General features: G+C 45.6%; 1 protein-coding gene across 1 annotated transcript in view; it reads left to right on the top strand.

Moving 5' to 3' along the window:
• Positions 1 to 1,301: 1,301 nt before the first annotated feature.
• Positions 1,302 to 18,733, top strand: part of LOC127922207 (protein sidekick-2-like) — a gene marked incomplete at both ends in the record, with an annotated part of 20,689 nt that continues 3,257 nt past the window's right edge. Inside the window, 12 exons of the mRNA XM_052505868.1 lie at positions 1,302 to 1,452; positions 2,208 to 2,445; positions 2,545 to 2,603; positions 2,828 to 3,017; positions 3,291 to 3,389; positions 4,497 to 4,691; positions 6,041 to 6,247; positions 12,929 to 12,999; positions 13,167 to 13,302; positions 13,769 to 13,825; positions 17,293 to 17,394; positions 17,557 to 17,672. Coding sequence (XP_052361828.1) covers positions 1,302 to 1,452; positions 2,208 to 2,445; positions 2,545 to 2,603; positions 2,828 to 3,017; positions 3,291 to 3,389; positions 4,497 to 4,691; positions 6,041 to 6,247; positions 12,929 to 12,999; positions 13,167 to 13,302; positions 13,769 to 13,825; positions 17,293 to 17,394; positions 17,557 to 17,672 — 1,621 coding nt within the window. The remainder of the gene's footprint in view (positions 1,453 to 2,207; positions 2,446 to 2,544; positions 2,604 to 2,827; positions 3,018 to 3,290; positions 3,390 to 4,496; positions 4,692 to 6,040; positions 6,248 to 12,928; positions 13,000 to 13,166; positions 13,303 to 13,768; positions 13,826 to 17,292; positions 17,395 to 17,556; positions 17,673 to 18,733) is intronic.

Raw genomic sequence — 18,733 nt, 5'->3', positions numbered from 1 at the left:
GAGTACAACTACAACAGATACCTAACACTACACCTCCTATAGGTAGAGTACAGCTACAACAGATACCTAACACTACACCTCCTATAGGTAGAGTACAACTACAACAGATACCTAACACTACACCTCCTATAGGTAGAGTACAACTACAACAGATACCTAACACTACACCTCCTATAGGTAGAGTACAACTACAACAGATACCTAACACTACACCTCCTATAGGTAGAGTACAGCTACAACAGATACCTAACACTACACCTCCTATAGGTAGAGTACAGCTACAACAGATACCTAACACTACACCTCCTATAGGTAGAGTACAGCTACAACAGATACCTAACACTACACCTCCTATAGGTACAGTACAACTACAACAGATACCTAACACTACACCTCCTATAGGTACAGTACAACTACAACAGATACCTAACACTACACCTCCTATAGGTACAGTACAACTACAACAGATACCTAACACTACACCTCCTATAGGTACAGTACAACTACAACAGATACCTAACACTACACCTCCTATAGGTAGAGTACAGCTACAACAGATACCTAACACTACACCTCCTATAGGTAGAGTACAGCTACAACAGATACCTAACACTACACCTCCTATAGGTAGAGTACAGCTACAACAGATACCTGACACTACACCTCCTATAGGTAGAGTACAGCTACAACAGATACCTGACACTACACCTCCTATAGGTAGAGTACAGCTACAACAGATACCTGACACTACACCTCCTATAGGTAGAGTACAGCTACAACAGATACCTAACACTACACCTCCTATAGGTAGAGTACAGCTACAACAGATACCTAACACTACACCTCCTATAGGTAGAGTACAACTACAACAGATACCTAACACTACACCTCCTATAGGTAGAGTACAGCTACAACAGATACCTGACACTACACCTCCTATAGGTAGAGTACAGCTACAACAGATACCTGACACTACACCTGATAAACGTACTCACATAGTTATTCTGGTAGTCACATACTGACCACACAATACACCCATCAGTGTTGGTCTCTATTCCACTTCAAAGGGATCAACATTAAATTCATTAATACCCTCTGAATTGAAATGGGATTGGACCCCAACCCTGATTCCTGTGTCCCCATTCAATTAATGAGCAGAAAAGTCCATACCCTCTGAATTGAAATGGGATTGGACCCCAACCCTGATTCCTGTATCTCCATGTTGTAAGCACAGCTCCTACCAGAACATCCTGTCAAATCCATGTTGACATCCACACCTTCCTGTCTGTCCTCCCCTGTAGGTTCCGTATGCGCCAGGTGAATATAGTGGGGACCAGTCCCCCCAGCCAGCCCTCCAGGAAGATCCAGACCCTGCAGGCACCTCCAGATATCTCCCCCTACAACGTCACCCTCCGAACAGCCTCAGAGACCAGCCTCTGGCTCCGATGGATGGTGCGTCCTGACTAGATTGTTTTCCTCATAAGGGCACAAAGGAACACAGACATGCATGTACACAATATCTGCTTCTCTGTCAGTCAGTCTCTGTCTGTCTCTGTCTGTCTGTATCTCTGTCTCTCTGTATCTCTGTCAGTCTCTGTCTCTGTCTGTCTGTATCTCTGTATCTCTGTTAGTCCGTCTCTTTATCTCTGTTACTCTGTCAGTCTCTGTCTCTGTCTGTCTGTATCTCTGTATCTCTGTTAGTCCGTCTCTGTCTCTGTATCTCTGTTACTCTGTCAGTCAGTCTCTGTATCTCTGTTACTCTGTCAGTCTCTGTCTCTGTCTGTCTGTATCTCTGTATCTCTGTTAGTCCGTCTCTGTCTCTGTATCTCTGTCAGTCAGTCTCTGTCTCTCTGTATCTCTGTTTCTCTGTCAGTCTGTCTGTTTCTCTGTCAGTCTCTGTCTCTGTCTGTCTGTATCTCTGTATCTCTGTCAGTCAGTCTCTGTCTCTCTCTCAGTCAGTCTCTGTGTCTATGTCAGTCGGTCTCTGTTTCTCTCTCAGTCGGTCTCTGTCTCTCTGTCAGTCAATCTCTGTTTCTCTGTCAATCAGTCTCTGTCTCTCTGTATCTCTGTTAGTCAGTCTCTGTCTCTCTGTATCTCTGTTAGTCAGTCTCTGTCTCTCTGTATCTCTGTCAGTCCGTCTCTGTCTCTCTCTCAGTCAGTGTGTATCATACCCTCTCCACCTTCCTCCCCACCTCCTCTCTCTCCAGCCTCTTCCAGAGTGGGAGTACAATGGTGACCAGGAGTTGGTGGGTTACCGGGTTCAGTACTCCAGAGAGACATCTAAGGAAGGGATCCTGTCCCACGTCATCAGTGACCGGCTGGAGAGGGAGTTTACCATAGAGGACCTGGAGGAGTGGACAGAGTACGAAGTCAGGGTTCAGGCCATCAACGGCTTGGGCTCTGGGCCCTGGAGCCAGCCTGTCCAGGGCAGAACCAGGGAGTCTGGTAAGACTGGGGAGTCAGATAACACACTCATACTACACGCACATTAACACACTTATACTGAACACACAGGCTGTGTTCTAACCTCTGACCCCTGTGTAGTGCCGTCCTGTGGTCCCACCAATGTGTCAGCCTTCGCCACGACTTCCAGCAGCATCCTGGTCCGCTGGGGGAGGTCCCTCAGACTGACCGCAATGGACTCATCCTGGGATACAAGGTCAGTGCCACACGCACACACACACACACACACACACACACACACACACACACACACACACACACACACACACACACACACACACACACACACACACACACACACACACACACACAGGAACCTAAACAAACACACTCACTATTACCCGTTGTCCCCGTGGTCTCCCAGGTGGTGTATAAGGACAGGGGTTCAGACTCTGTCCCGCAGTACTGGGAGGTGGAGGGGAACACCAGCCACAGTGTTCAGTTGAGTGGTCTGGGGAAGTACGTGCTGTATGAGATCCAGGTCCTGGCCTTCACACGGATAGGAGACGGCAGGAGCAGCAGGCCATCCATCCTGGAGAGGACCCTGGACGATGGTGAGCATCACTCACTGACCTAATACCTTGGGTTCAAAACCCGGGTGTCCTGCCCGCCACAACACTGTGTTAGCCTGTTGAGATAGACACAGCAATGAAGGTCCCCCCCCTAAAGGAGGCTACTGGCCATGTCAAGGCTGTTTTACCCTCTGCTAGAACCATTGGTTCTGTTATCCTCTATTCTGGGATTGTATTGATAAAGGTAAGCGTGGACACTGTGCTGTTGTGTTGGTACTGTTCTCATAACCCATGTTCCTCCCTCTGTCTCCACAGTCCCAGGACCTCCAGTGGGCATCCTGTTCCCAGAGGTCAGGACCGGCTCAGTCAGGCTCATCTGGCAGCCTCCTGCCCAGCCTAACGGCATCATCCTGGGTACGTCTACTACCACGGACCCCCCCCCCCCCTCCATACATCCATTATCCTAACAGGGAGTAGTATTTCTAACGAACGGCTGTATCTAAACCACAGGGCCTCCATATCTCAGGGTCCAAGCTCTCATACCAAGACACTAAGCACCTACTGCTGTATCTAAACCACAGGGCCTCCATATCTCAGGGTCCAAGCTCTCATACCAAGACACTAAGCACCTACTGCTGTATCTAAACCACAGGGCCTCCATATCTCAGGGTCCAAGTTCTCATACCAAGACACTAAGCACCTACTGCTGTATCTAAACCACAGGGCCTCCATATCTCAGGGTCCAAGTTCTCATACCAAGACACTAAGCACCTACTGCTGTATCTAAACCACAGGGCCTCCATATCTCAGGATCCAAGTTCTCATACCAAGACACTAAGCACCTACTGCTGTATCTAAACCACAGGGCCTCCATATCTCAGGGTCCAAGTTCTCATACCAAGACACTAAGCACCTACTGCTGTATCTAAACCACAGGGCCTCCATATCTCAGGGTCCAAGCTCTCATACCAAGACACTAAGCACCTACTGCTGTATCTAAACCACAGGGACTCCATATCTCAGGGTCCAAGGTCTCATACCAAGACACTATCCACATTCTGTTTATTACATTGTCCCTGGTTCCTCTAAGACACTATCCACATTCTGTTTATTACATTGTCTCTGGTTCCTCTAAGACACTATCCACATTCTGTTTATTACATTGTCTCTGGTTCCTCTAAGACACTATCCACATTCTGTTTATTACATTGTCCCTGGTTCCTCTAAGACACTATCCACATTCTGTTTATTACATTGTCCCTGGTTCCTCTAAGACACTATCCACATTCTGTTTATTACATTGTCCCTGGTTCCTCTAAGACACTATCCACATTCTGTTTATTACATTGTCTCTGGTTCCTCTAAGACACTATCCACATTCTGTTTATTACATTGTCCCTGGTTCCTCTAAGACACTATCCACATTCTGTTTATTACATTGTCCCTGGTTCCTCTAAGACACTATCCACATTCTGTTTATTACATTGTCCCCGTACTGAATCGCCCTGTTCCTCTCTCTAGCCTATCAGATCACACACAGACGGAACACCTCCAATAGCAACGCTGCCACTGTGGACGTGCTGAGCCCCAGTGCACGACAGTATACAGCATCTGGACTGAAACCAGAGTCCGTCTATGTGTTCCGCCTCACCGCTCAGACGCGCAAGGGCTGGGGAGAAGCTTCAGAGGCCCTGGTGGTCACGACAGAGAAGAGAGGTAGGTACTGACCCGACTGGGGAGGAAATAGTGCTGGGGGAGAGGCTGTAGAGGCCCTGAAGGTCACGACAGAGAAGAGAGGTAGGTACTGACCCGACTGGGAGGAAATAGTGCTGGGGGGAGGCTGTAGAGGCCCTGAAGGTCACGACAGAGAAGAGAGGTAGGTACTGACCCGACTGGGAGGAAATAGTGCTGGGGGAGGCTGTAGAGGCCCTGAAGGTCACGACAGAGAAGAGAGGTAGATACTGACCCGACTGTAGAGGAAATAGTGCTGGGGGAGGCTGTAGAGGCCCTGAAGGTCACGACAGAGAAGAGAGGTAGATACTGACCCGGCTGTAGAGGAAATAGTGCTGGGGGGGAGGCTGCAGAGGCCCTGGTGGTCACGACAGAGAAGAGAGGTAGGTACTGACCCGACTGTAGAGGAAATAGTGCTGGGGGGGAGGCTGTAGAGGCCCTGAAGATCACGACAGAGAAGAGAGGTAGATACTGACCCGGCTGTAGAGGAAATAGTGCTGGGGGAGAGGCTGTAGAGGCCCTGAAGGTCACGACAGAGAAGAGAGGTAGATACTGACCCGACTGTAGAGGAAATAGTGCTGGGGGAGAGGCTGTAGAGGCCCTGAAGGTCACGACAGAGAAGAGAGGTAGATACTGACCCGAGTGTAGAGGAAATAGTGCTGGGGGGGAGGCTGCAGAGGCCCTGGTGGTCACGACAGAGAAGAGAGGTAGATACTGACCCAACTGGGGAGGAAATAGTGCTGGGGGGAGGCTGTAGAGGCCCTGAAGGTCACGACAGAGAAGAGAGGTAGATACTGACCCGACTGTAGAGGAAATAGTGCTGGGGGAGGCTGTAGGCTGAAGGTAGAGGCCCTGAAGGTCACTGACCCTGAGAGAAGAGAGGTAGATACTGACCCGAGTGTAGAGGAAATAGTGCTGGGGGAGGCTGCAGAGGCCCTGGTGGTCACGACAGAGAAGACAGGTAGATACTGAGAGGAAATAGTGCTGGGGGAGGCTGCAACCCTGGGGAGGAAATAGTGCTGGGGGAGGCTGTAGAGGCCCTGGTGGTCACGACAGAGAAGAGAGGTAGGTACTGACCCGACTGGAGAGGAAATAGTGTGAACATAATGTAGCTTTCAATTATTTACTTCTTTCATTTATTATTTTACATATTATTTGTGTTTTCATGTGTTTATTTATTCATTTATTTAGTTATTTATATTTGTATTTTCGCATCTATTTATTTGCATATATTTATTCATTTATTCATTCATTGATTTACTGATTTATTACAGTCATTGCGGTTATGTATGGGAACGGTGATTGACAGTGTGTGTGTTTGCCCTGCCCCTCAGCGCGGCCCCAGCCAGCCAGCCGTCCCACAGTGCCCCAGGAGGACGTGCAGGCGCGCAGCGTGATGTTGTCATGGGAACCAGGTAGCGACGGCCTGTCACCTGTCCGATATTACACGGTGCAGTACAGAGAGCTACCAGACAGTAACTGGACTGTCCACTCTGCATCGGTCAACCACGAGGCCAGCTCCTACATAGTGGACAGGTACAGTACACACCCTACCTAGTACCCTACCCAGCACCCTCACTAATACCTAGCACAATACCTAGTACCCTATCTAGTGTAGGTCAGAAGGCAGAGAGACCTTATTCACATTTAAAGGACTGTGTTTATATAGGGTTATGAATGTGTAATGTAGGGTTATGAATGTGTTATGTAGGGTTATGAATGTGTTTATGTAGGGTTATGAATGTGTTATGTAGGGTTATGAATGTGTTATGTAGGGTTATGAATGTGTTTATGTAGGGTTATGAATGTGTTATGTAGGGTTATGAATGTGTTATGTAGGGTTATGAATGTGTTTATGTAGGGTTATGAATGTGTTATGCAGGGTTATGCATGTGTTATGTAGGGTTATAAATGTGTTATGTAGGGTTATGAATGTGTTATGTAGGGTTATGAATGTGTTATGTAGGGTTATGAATGTGTTATGTAGAGTTATGAATGTGTTTATGTAGGGTTATGAATGTGTCATGTAGGGTTATGAATGTGTTATGTGGGGTTATGAATGTGTTATGTAGGGTTATGAATGTGTTATGTAGGGTTATGAATGTGTTATGTGGGGTTATGAATGTGTTATGTAGGGTTATGAATGTGTTATGTGGGGTTATGAATGTGTTATGTAGGGTTATGAATGTGTTATGTAGGGTTATGAATGTGTTATGTAGGGTTATGAATGTGTTATGTGGGGTTATGAATGTGTTATGTAGGGTTATGAATGTGTTATGTAGGGTTATGAATGTGTTTATGTAGGGTATGAATGTGTTATGTAGGGTTATGAATGTGTTATGTAGGGTTATGAATGTGTTATGTAGGGTTATGAATATGTTATTTGGGGTTATGAATGTGTTATGTAGGGTTATGAATGTGTTATGTAGGGTTATGAATGTGTTATATAGGGTTATGAATGTGTTATGTAGGGTTATTAATGTGTTATGTAGGGTTATGAATGTGTTATGTAGGGTTATGAATGTGTTATGTAGGGTTATGAATGTGTTATGTAGGGTTATGAATGTGTTATGTGGGGTTATGAATGTGTTATGTAGGGTTATGAATGTGTTATGTAGGGTTATGAATGTGTTATGTAGGGTTATGAATGTGTTATGTAGGGTTATGAATGTGTTTATGTAGGGTTATGAATGTGTTATGTAGAGTTATGAATGTGTTATGTGGGGTTATGAATGTGTTATGTGGGGTTATGAATGTGTTATGTGGGGTTATGAATGTGTTATGTAGGGTTATGAATGTGTTATGTAGGGTTATGAATGTGTTTATGTAGGGTTATGAATGTGTTATGTGGGGTTATGAATGTGTTATGTAGGGTTCTGAATGTGTTATGTAGGGTTATGAATGTGTTATGTAGGGTTATGCATGTGTTTATGTAGGGTTATGAATGTGTTATGTAGGGTTATGAATGTGTTATGTAGGGTTATGAATGTGTTTATGTAGGGTTATGAATGTGTTATGTGGGGTTATGAATGTGTTTTATGTAGGGTTATGAATGTGTTATGTAGGGTTATGAATGTGTTATGTAGGGTTATTAATGTGTTATGTGGGGTTATGAATGTGTTTATGTAGGGTTATGAATGTGTTATGTAGGGTTATGAATGTGTTATGTGGGGTTATGAATGTGTTTATGTGGGGTTATGAATGTGTTATGTGGGTTATGAATGTGTTATGTGGGGTTATGAATGTGTTTATGTAGGGTTATGAATGTGTTATGTAGGGTTATGAATGTGTTATGTAGGGTTATGAATGTGTTATGTAGGGTTATGAATGTGTTATGTAGGGTTATGAATGTGTTATGTAGGGTTATGAATGTGTTATGTAGGGTTATGAATGTGTTATGTAGGGTTATGAATGTGTTATGTAGGGTTATGAATGTGTTATGTAGGGTTATGAATGTGTTTATGTGGGGTTATGAATGTGTTATGTGGGGTTATGAATGTGTTATGTAGGGTTATGAATGTGTTTATGTGGGGTTATGAATGTGTTATGTAGGGTTATGAATGTGTTATGTAGGGTTATGAATGTGTTATGTAGGGTTATGAATGTTTATGTAGGGTTATGAATGTGTTATGTAGGGTTATGAATGTGTTATGTAGGGTTATGAATGTGTTATGTAGGGTTATGAATGTGTTATGTGTAGGGTTATGAATGTGTTATGTAGGGTTATGAATGTGTTATGTAGGGTTATGAATGTGTTATGTAGGGTTATGAATGTGTTTATGTAGGGTTATGAATGTGTTATGTAGGGTTATGAATGTGTTATGTAGGGTTATGAATGTGTTATGTAGGGTTATGAATGTGTTATGTAGGGTTATGAATGTGTTATGTAGGGTTATGAATGTGTTATGTAGGGTTATGAATGTGTTTATGTAGGGTTATGAATGTGTTATGTAGGGTTATGAATGTGTTATGTAGGGTTATGAATGTGTTATGTAGGGTTATGAATGTGTTTATGTAGGGTTATGAATGTGTTAATGTAGGGTTATGAATGTGTTATGTAGGGTTATGAATGTGTTTATGAATGTGTTATGTAGGGTTATGAATGTGTTATGTAGGGTTATGAATGTGTTTATGTAGGGTTATGAATGTGTTATGTAGGGTTATGAATGTGTTATGTAGGGTTATGAATGTGTTTATGTAGGGTTATGAATGTGTTATGTGGGGTTATGAATGTGTTATGTAGGGTTATGAATGTGTTTATGTAGGGTTATGAATGTGTTATGTAGGGTTATGAATGTGTTATGTGGGGTTATGAATGTGTTATGTGGGGTTATGAATGTGTTATGTAGGGTTATGAATGTGTTATGTAGGGTTATGAATGTGTTATGTGGGGTTATGAATGTGTTATGTGGGGTTATGAATGTGTTATGTAGGGTTATGAATGTGTTATGTAGGGTTATGAATGTGTTATGTAGGGTTATGAATGTGTTTATGTAGGGTTATGAATGTGTTATGTGGGGTTATGAATGTGTTTATGTAGGGTTATGAATGTGTTATATAGGGTTATGAATGTGTTATGTAGGGTTATGAATGTGTTATGTAGGGTTATGAATGTGTTTATGTAGGGTTATGAATGTGTTATGTAGGGTTATGAATGTGTTATGTAGGGTTATGAATGTGTTATGTGGGGTTATGAATGTGTTATGTAGGGTTATGAATGTGTTATGTAGGGTTATGAATGTGTTATGTAGGGTTATGAATGTGTTATGTAGGGTTATGAATGTGTTATGTAGGGTTATGAATGTGTTATGTAGGGTTATGAATGTGTTATGTAGGGTTATGAATGTGTTATGTGGGGTTATGAATGTGTTATGTGGGTTGTTATGAATGTGTTTATGTAGGGTTATGAATGTGTTATGTAGGGTTATGAATGTGTTATGTAGGGTTATGAATGTGTTATGTGGGGTTATGAATGTGTTATGTAGGGTTATGAATGTGTTATGTAGGGTTATGAATGTGTTATGTAGGGTTATGAATGTGTTATGTAGGGTTATGAATGTGTTATGTAGGGTTATGAATGTGTTATGTAGGGTTATGAATGTGTTATGTGGGGTTATGAATGTGTTATGTAGGGTTATGAATGTGTTTATGTAGGGTTATGAATGTGTTATGTAGGGTTATGAATGTGTTATGTAGGGTTATGAATGTGTTATGTAGGGTTATGAATGTGTTATGTAGGGTTATGAATGTGTTATGTAGGGTTATGAATGTGTTATGTGGGGTTATGAATGTGTTATGTAGGGTTATGAATGTGTTATGTAGGGTTATGAATGTGTTATGTAGGGTTATGAATGTGTTATGTAGGGTTATGAATGTGTTATGTGGGGTTATGAATGTGTTATGTAGGGTTTATGAATGTGTTATGTAGGGTTATGAATGTGTTATGTAGGGTTATGAATGTGTTATGTAGGGTTATGAATGTGTTATGTAGGGTTATGAATGTGTTATGTAGGGTTATGAATGTATGAATGTGTTATGTAGGGTTATGAATGTGTTATGTAGGGTTATGAATGTGTTATGTAGGGTTATGAATGTGTTATGTAGGGTTATGAATGTGTTATGTAGGGTTATGAATGTGTTATGTAGGGTTATGAATGTGTTATGTAGGGTTATGAATGTGTTATGTAGGGTTATGAATGTGTTATGTAGGGTTATGAATGTGTTATGTAGGGTTATGAATGTGTTATGTAGGGTTATGGGGTTATGTGTTATGTAGGGTTATGAATGTGTTATGTAGGGTTATGAATGTGTTATGTAGGGTTATGAATGTGTTATGTAGGGTTATGAATGTGTTATGTAGGGTTATGAATGTGTTATGTAGGGTTATGAATGTGTTATGTAGGGTTATGAATGTGTTATGTAGGGTTATGAATGTGTTATGTAGGGTTATGAATGTGTTTATGTAGGGTTATGAATGTGTTATGTAGGGTTATGAATGTGTTATGTAGGGTTATGAATGTGTTATGTTATGGTTATGAATGTGTTGTTATGTAGGGTTATGAATGTGTTATGTAGGGTTATGAATGTGTTATGTAGGGTTATGAATGTGTTATGTAGGGTTATGAATGTGTTATGTAGGGTTATGAATGTGTTATGTAGGGTTATGAATGTGTTATGTAGGGTTATGAATGTGTTATGTGTGGGGTTATGAATGTGTTATGTAGGGTTATGAATGTGTTATGTAGGGTTATGAATGTGTTATGTAGGGTTATGAATGTGTTATGTAGGGTTATGAATGTGTTATGTAGGGTTATGAATGTGTTATGTAGGGTTATGAATGTGTTATGTAGGGTTATGAATGTGTTATGTAGGGTTATGAATGTGTTATGTAGGGTTATGAATGTGTTATGTAGGGTTATGAATGTGTTATGTAGGGTTATGAATGTGTTATGTAGGGTTATGAATGTGTTATGTAGGGTTATGAATGTGTTATGTAGGGTTATGAATGTGTTATGTAGGGTTATGAATGTGTTATGTAGGGTTATGAATGTGTTATGTAGGGTTATGAATGTGTTATGTAGGGTTATGAATGTGTTATGTAGGGTTATGAATGTGTTATGTTATGGGTTATGAATGTGTTATGTAGGGTTATGAATGTGTTATGGTTATGAATGTGTTATGTAGGGTTATGAATGTGTTATGTAGGGTTATGAATGTGTTATGTAGGGTTATGAATGTGTTATGTGGGGTTATGAATGTGTTATGTAGGGTTATGAATGTGTTATGTAGGCAATGTGTTATGTTTATGAATGTGTTATGTAGGGTTATGAATGTTTTATGTAGGATAACTCTGTAGGTTGAAGACATGTAGTGAACTGACAGGGTTATGACATTCTTCATGTAGGGTTATGAATGTGTTCATGTCCTTATGAGTTCAGAGTGAAAGCCACCAACGACATCGGGGACAGTTATGAATGTGTTATGCCAGGGTTATGAATGTGTTATGCTGTCACCACACTGCAGGAGGGTTATGAATGTGTCATGGAAATGTGACTGAGGCTGACTTTAAACACAGTGTTACCAGCAAATCTAGTATTCCCAAACCTTTTTGAAGATCTTGTGAAGGGGACATTTCTCATGCCAGTTTTTTCAGTCTACCAGTTCAGTGCCAGATGGACAGGGTTTTGAGGAGTTTGAGGCTTCAAGTCTGCCTGTGGTGCCAGATGGACAGGGTTTTGAGAGTTTGCTTAAGTCTGCCTGTGGTGCCAAATGGACAGGGTTTTGAGAGTTTGCTTAAGTCTGCCTGTGGTGCCAGATGGACAGGGTTTTGAGAGTTTGCTTTAGTCTGCCTGTAGTGCCAGATGGACAGGGTTTTGAGAGTTTGCTTAGTCTGCCTGTGGTGCCAGATGGACAGGGTTTTGAGAGTTTGCTTAAGTCTGCCTGTGGTGCCAGATGGACAGGGTTTTGAGAGTTTGCTTAAGTCTGCCTGTGGTGCCAGATGGACAGGGTTTTGAGAGTTTGCTTAAGTCTGCCTGTAGTGCCAGATGGACAGGGTTTTGAGAGTTTGTTTAAGTCTGCCTGTAGTGCCAGATGGACAGGGTTTTGAGAGTTTGTTTAAGTCTGCCTGTAGTGCCAGATGGACAGGGTTTTGAGAGTTTGTTTAAGTCTGCCTGTAGTGCCAGATGGACAGGGTTTTGAGAGTTTGTTTAAGTCTGCCTGTAGTGCCAGATGGACAGGGTTTTGAGAGTTTGCTTAAGTCTGCCTGTAGTGCCAGATAGTTCCTCATTTGAATAACTATTTAGTTGGTTTCATTGAGCCAAACTGTCAACTATTTGAACCCAGGTTCATGTTGATTCAATGCTGTTTTTGCTGTGTCATCCTCACGAGACCTGTGTCTAGTCTGGTAGACAGACAGTCCTCCTCACTAGGCAGCCATTTCTGTCTCTCTGATTGCTGTCTCTCATTGCTGTCTCTCTCTCTCATTGCTGTCTCTCTCTCTCTCTCTCTCTCTCTCTCTCATACTGAGCGTAAGAGAATCACACTGCTTGTGCTTGTTGACACAATAGCCATACTGTGTGTGTGTGTGTGTGTGTGTGTGTGTGTGTGTGTGTGTGTGTGTGTGTGTGTGTGTGTGTGTGTGTGTGTGTGTGTGTGTGTGTGTGTGTGTGTGTATTTATACAGTCCACCAGTTCAACGATACCCCTATATCTGTCTCCACACAGCCCCAGACAAAGCTCCCACAATCCTCTCTGTTACACCCCACACCACCACGTCGGTGCTGGTCCGATGGGAGGTAAGTGGTACATTTGTAAGGTGCAGTTTTCTCTCTTCTAGATAGTTTCCTTGTGTTGTTTTTAAGTCTGGTGGTCTAGGCTGGGTTTACTGTAAAACACTTTGTTGATGTAGGACCGTGGATATTAAAAGGTCTTTATAAATAAATGTGATGGATCCCCTTTCCAGCCGCCTGCTGAGAAGCAGATAAACGGGGTGCTGCTGGGGTTCAGGGTACGATACCGGGAGTTACAATACGACCGCCTCCGTAGCTTCACCATACGAACCATCAACAGCCCCGCCTCTAACTGGGCGGAGCTCACTGGTGAGTTGACCTCTGACCTCTGTTTGTTTCCTTAAACTTTTCCTCAGCTCAGCCGTTGGGTGACTGTGGGTCTCCTCTGTTCACACGTTACCATGAAGACATAACATCAGTCTGCTCCCTCTTTCTCCTCCCTCTCTCTCTCTCCTCCCTCTCTCTCTCCTCCCTCTCTCTCTACTCCCCCTCTCTCCTCCCTCCCTCTCTCTCTCCTCCCTCCCTCCCTCTCTCTCTCCTCCCCCTCTCTCTCTCTCTCTCTCCTCCCCCTCTCTCCTCCCCCTCTCTCTCTCTCTCCTCCCCCCCTCCCTCTCTCTCTCCTCCCTCTCCTCCCTCTCTCTCTCCTCCCCCCTCTCTCTCTCTCCTCTCTCCCTCTCTCTCTCCCTCCCCCTCTGCCTCTTTATGGTGTCTGCTCTGACTCCCTGTGTTCTGTCCTCCCTCACCCCTCCTCCCACCCTGGTCCGTTACCCTCTAGCCCCCTACAGTGTGAGGAACCTGAGCGAGTCCTCGCTCACCCAGTACGAGCTTGATAGTAAGTCCACTGTATCACAGGAGGCTGGTGGGGAGGAGGGGCTCGTGGTAATGACTGGAGCAGAATTAGTGGAATGGTATCAAGTACTTCAGACACATGTTTCCATTTGCTCTGTTCTGGCCCTTATGATGAGCCGTCCTCCCCTCAGCAGCCTCCTCTGTCTCTCTCTCTCTGTCTGCCTGACAATCAGCCGTCCTCCCCTCAGCAGCCTCCTCTGTCTCTCTCTCTCTGTCTTCCTGACAATCAGCCGCCCTCCCCTCAGCATCCTCCTCTGTCTCTCTCTCTCTCTCTGTCTGCCTGACAATCAGCATCCTCCCCTCAGCAGCCTCCTCTGTCTCTCTCTCTCTGTCTGCCTGACAATCAGCCATCCTCCCTCAGCAGCCTCCTCTGTCTCTCTCTCTCTCTGTCTGCCTGACAATCAGCCATCCTCCCCTCAGCAGCCTCCTCTGTCTCTCTCTCTCTCTGTCTGCCTGACAATCAGCCATCCTCCCCTCAGCAGCCTCCTCTGTCTCTCTCTCTCTCTGTCTGCCTGACAATCAGCCATCCTCCCCTCAGCAGCCTCCTCTGTCTCTCTCTCTCTCTCTCTCTCTGTCTGCCTGACAATCAGTCATCCTCCCCCTCAGCAGCCTCCTCTGTCTCTCTCTCTCTGTCTGCCTGACAATCAGCCATCCTCCCCTCAGTCCTCTGTCTCTCTCTGTCTGCCTGACAATCAGCCATCCTCCCTCAGCAGCCTCTGTCTCTCTCTCTCTCTGTCTGCCTGACAATCAGCCATCCTCCCTCAGCAGCCTCCTCTGTCTCTCTCTCTCTCTGTCTGCCTGACAATCAGCCATCCTCCCCTCAGCAGCCTCCTCTGTCTCTCTCTCTCTGTCTGCCTGACAATCAGCCATCCTCCCCTCAGCAGCCTCCTCTGTCTCTCTCTCTGTCTGCCTGACAAACAGCCATCCTCCCTCAGCAGCCTCCTCTGTCTGTCTGCCTGACAATCAGCCATCCTCCCCTCAGCAGCCTCCTCTGTCTCACAATCAGCCATCCTCCCTCAGCAGCCTCCTCTGTCTCTCTCTCTCTGTCTGCCTGACAATCAGCCATCCTCCCCTCAGCAGCCTCCTCTGTCTCTCTCTCTCTCTCTGTCTGCCTGACAATCAGCCATCCTCCCTCAGCAGCCTCCTCTGTCAGTCTGCCTGACAATCAGCCATCCTCCCCTCAGCAGCCTCCTCTGTCTCTCTCTCTCTCTCTGTCTGCCTGACAATCAGCCATCCTCCCCTCAGCAGCCTCCTCTGTCTCTCTCTCTGTCTGCCTGACAATCAGCCATCCTCCCCTCAGCAGCCTCCTCTGTCTCTGTCTGCCTGACAATCAGCCATCCTCCCCTCAGTCCTGTCTCTCTCTCTCTGTCTGCCTGACAATCAGCCGTCCTCCCCTCAGCAGCCTCCTCTGTCTCTCTCTCTCTGTCTGCCTGACAATCAGCCATCCTCCCCTCAGCAGCCTCCTCTGTCTCTCTCTCTCTGTCTGCCTGACAATCAGCCATCCTCCCCTCAGCAGCCTCCTCTGTCTCTCTCTCTCTGTCTGCCTGACAATCAGCCATCCTCCCCTCAGCAGCCTCCTCTGTCTCTCTCTCTCTGTCTGCCTGACAATCAGCCATCCTCCCCTCAGCAGCCTCCTCTCTGCTCTCTCTGACAATCAGCCATCCTCCCCTCAGCAGCCTCCTCTGTCTCTCTCTCTCTCTCTCTGTCTGCCTGACAATCAGCCATCCTCCCCTCAGCAGCCTCCTCTGTCTCTCTCTCTCTCTCTGTCTGCCTGACAATCAGCCATCCTCCCCTCAGCAGCCTCCTCTGTCTCTCTCTCTCTGTCTGCCTGACAATCAGCCATCCTCCCTCAGCAGCCTCTGTCTCTCTCTCTGTCTGCTGACAATCAGCCATCCTCCCTCAGCAGCCTCTCTGTCTCTCTCTCTCTGTCTGCCTGACAATCAGCCATCCTCCCCTCAGCAGCCTCCTCTGTCTCTCTCTCTCTCTCTGTCTGCCTGACAATCAGCCATCCTCCCTCAGCAGCCTCCTCTGTCTCTCTCTCTCTCTCTCTCTGTCTGCCTGACAAACAGCCATCCTCCCTCAGCAGCCTCCTCTGTCTCTCTCTCTCTGTCTGCCTGACAATCAGCCATCCTCCCCTCAGCAGCCTCCTCTGTCTCTCTCTCTCTGTCTGCCTGACAATCAGCCATCCTCCCCTCAGTCTGCCTGTCTGCCTGACAATCAGCCATCCTCCCCTCAGCAGCCTCCTCTGTCTCTCTCTCTCTCTCTGTCTGCCTGACAATCAGCCATCCTCCCCTCAGCAGCCTCCTCTGTCTCTCTCTCTCTCTCTGTCTGCCTGACAATCAGCCATCCTCCCCTCAGTCTCTGCCTGTCTGCCTGACAATCAGCCATCCTCCCCTCAGCAGCCTCCTCTGTCTCTCTCTCTCTGTCTGCCTGACAATCAGCCATCCTCCCCTCAGCAGCCTCTGTCTCTCTCTCTCTGTCTGCCTGACAATCAGTCCTCCCTCAGCAGCCTCCTCTGTCTCCTCTCTCTGTCTGCCTGACAATCAGCCATCCTCCCCTCAGCAGCTCCTCTGTCTCTCTCTCTCTCTCTGTCTGCCTGACAATCAGCCATCCTCCCCTCAGCAGCCTCCTCTGTCTCTCTCTCTCTCTCTGTCTGCCTGACAATCAGCCATCCTCCCCTCAGCAGCCTCCTCTGTCTCTCTCTCTCTCTGTCTGCCTGACAATCAGCCATCCTCCCCTCAGCAGCCTCCTCTGTCTCTCTGCTCTGTCTGCCTGACAATCAGCCATCCTCCCTCAGCAGCCTCCTCTGTCTCCCTCACAATCAGCCATCCTCCCCTCAGCAGCCTCCTCTGTCTCTCTCTCTCTCTGTCTGCCTGACAATCAGCCATCCTCCCTCAGCAGCCTCCTCTGTCTCTCTCTCTCTGTCTGCCTGACAATCAGCCATCCTCCCCTCAGCAGCCTCCTCTGTCTCTCTCTGTCTGCCTGACAATCAGCCATCCTCCCCTCAGCAGCCTCCTCTGTCTCTCTCTCTCTGTCTGCCTGACAATCAGCCATCCTCCCCTCAGCAGCCTCCTCTGTCTCTCTCTGTCTGCCTGACAATCAGCCATCCTCCCCTCAGCAGCCTCCTCTGTCTCTCTCTCTCTGTCTGCCTGACAATCAGCCGTCCTCCCCTCAGCAGCCTCCTCTGTCTCAGTCTCTCTGTCTGCCTGACAATCATCTGTGTGTTTGCCAGCATCCCACATCTCTGCTCTACCTCATTTGTCTTAATATTTAACCATCCTGTCATGGTGTTGTTTTACCTCTTCCTCATCAGGTTGTGTCCTGACCTTTGACCTCTTCACCCTACCTCTCTGCGTTTCCTTCAGCTCATATAGTTGTATGAGCAGTTCCACTGCTGTTGGATGGTCCTCCCAGGCCGGATAACTCCTTTCTGTGTTTCTCCCCCCACAGACTTGAGTAAACACAAGCGTTATGAGATCCGCCTAAGTGTGTACAACGCCGTGGGAGAGGGGCCTACCAGCACGCCACAGGAAGTGTTTGTAGGAGAGGCAGGTAAGAAGCGATGATGAGATCAACTTTATTGTCCCTAGTGGTTCCACTGTTCTGGAAAACGAACCCAAGCACAGCTCAACTATTTAAAGATATTTGACATATGAATTGGACCTGGTCTGACCAATATCACTATTGAAAGTTTACCCCTCCACTCCACTCCAGTTCCAACAGCCCCGCCCCAATCTGTGACCATCCAATCATCAACAGCCACCCAGCTGGATGTCACATGGAGCCCGCCTCCTCTTGACTCTCAGAATGGAGACATACAGGGGTACAAGGTGAGGATCACAATCTGGGCAATAACTTAACCTGAACCACTTCTAACATGTGGGTCTGTAGTATAGAATACTGTAGTATAGCATACTGTAGTATAGCATACTGTAGAGCATGTGGGTCTGTAGTATAGCATACTGTAGAGCATGTGGGTCTGTAGTATACCATACTGTAGTATAGCATACTGTAGAGCATGTGGGTCTGTAGTATAGAATACTGAATACTGTAGTATACCATACTGTAGAGCATGTGGGTCTGTAGTATAGAATACTGTAGTATATCATACTGTAGAGCATGTGGGTCTGTAGTATAGAATATTGTAGTATACCATACTGTAGAGCATGTGGGATCTGTAGTATAATACTGTAGTATAGCATACTGTAGTATAGCATACTGTAGTATAGCATACTGTAGCATGTGGGTCTGTAGTATAGAATACTGTAGTATAGCATACTGTAGTAGCATGTGTAGCATACCATACTGTAGTATAGAATACTGTAGTATACCATACTGTAGTATAGCATACTGTAGTATACCATACTGTAGAGCATGTGGGTCTGTAGTATACCATACATGTAGAGCATGTGGGTCTGTAGTATAGCATACTGTAGTATAGCATACTGTAGTATAGCATACTGTAGTATACCATACTGTAGAGCATGTGGGTCTGTAGTATAGAATACTGTAGTATATCATACTGTAGAGCATGTGGGTCTGTAGTATAGAATACTATAGTATACCATACTGTAGAGCATGTGGGTCTGTAGTATACCATACTGTAGTATACCATACTGTAGAGCATGTGGGTCTGTAGTATAGAATACTGTAGTATAGCATACTGTAGAGCATGTGGGTCTGTAGTATAGAATACTGTAGTATAGCATACTGTAGTATAGCATGCTGTAGCATACCATACTGTAGTATAGAATACTGTAGTATAGAATACTGTATATGTGGGTCTGTAGTATAGAATACTGTAGTATAGCATACTGTAGAGCATGTGGGTCTGTAGTATAGCATACTGTAGAGCATGTGGGTCTGTATATCCATACTGTAGAGCATGTGG

The sequence above is a fragment of the Oncorhynchus keta genome, unplaced genomic scaffold, assembly GCF_023373465.1.
Source record: "Oncorhynchus keta strain PuntledgeMale-10-30-2019 unplaced genomic scaffold, Oket_V2 Un_contig_24977_pilon_pilon, whole genome shotgun sequence".
NCBI classification, from domain to species: domain Eukaryota; kingdom Metazoa; phylum Chordata; class Actinopteri; order Salmoniformes; family Salmonidae; genus Oncorhynchus; species Oncorhynchus keta.
The sequence above is the reverse complement of the archived record's forward strand: the minus strand, read 5'-3'. Positions and strand labels throughout refer to the sequence as shown.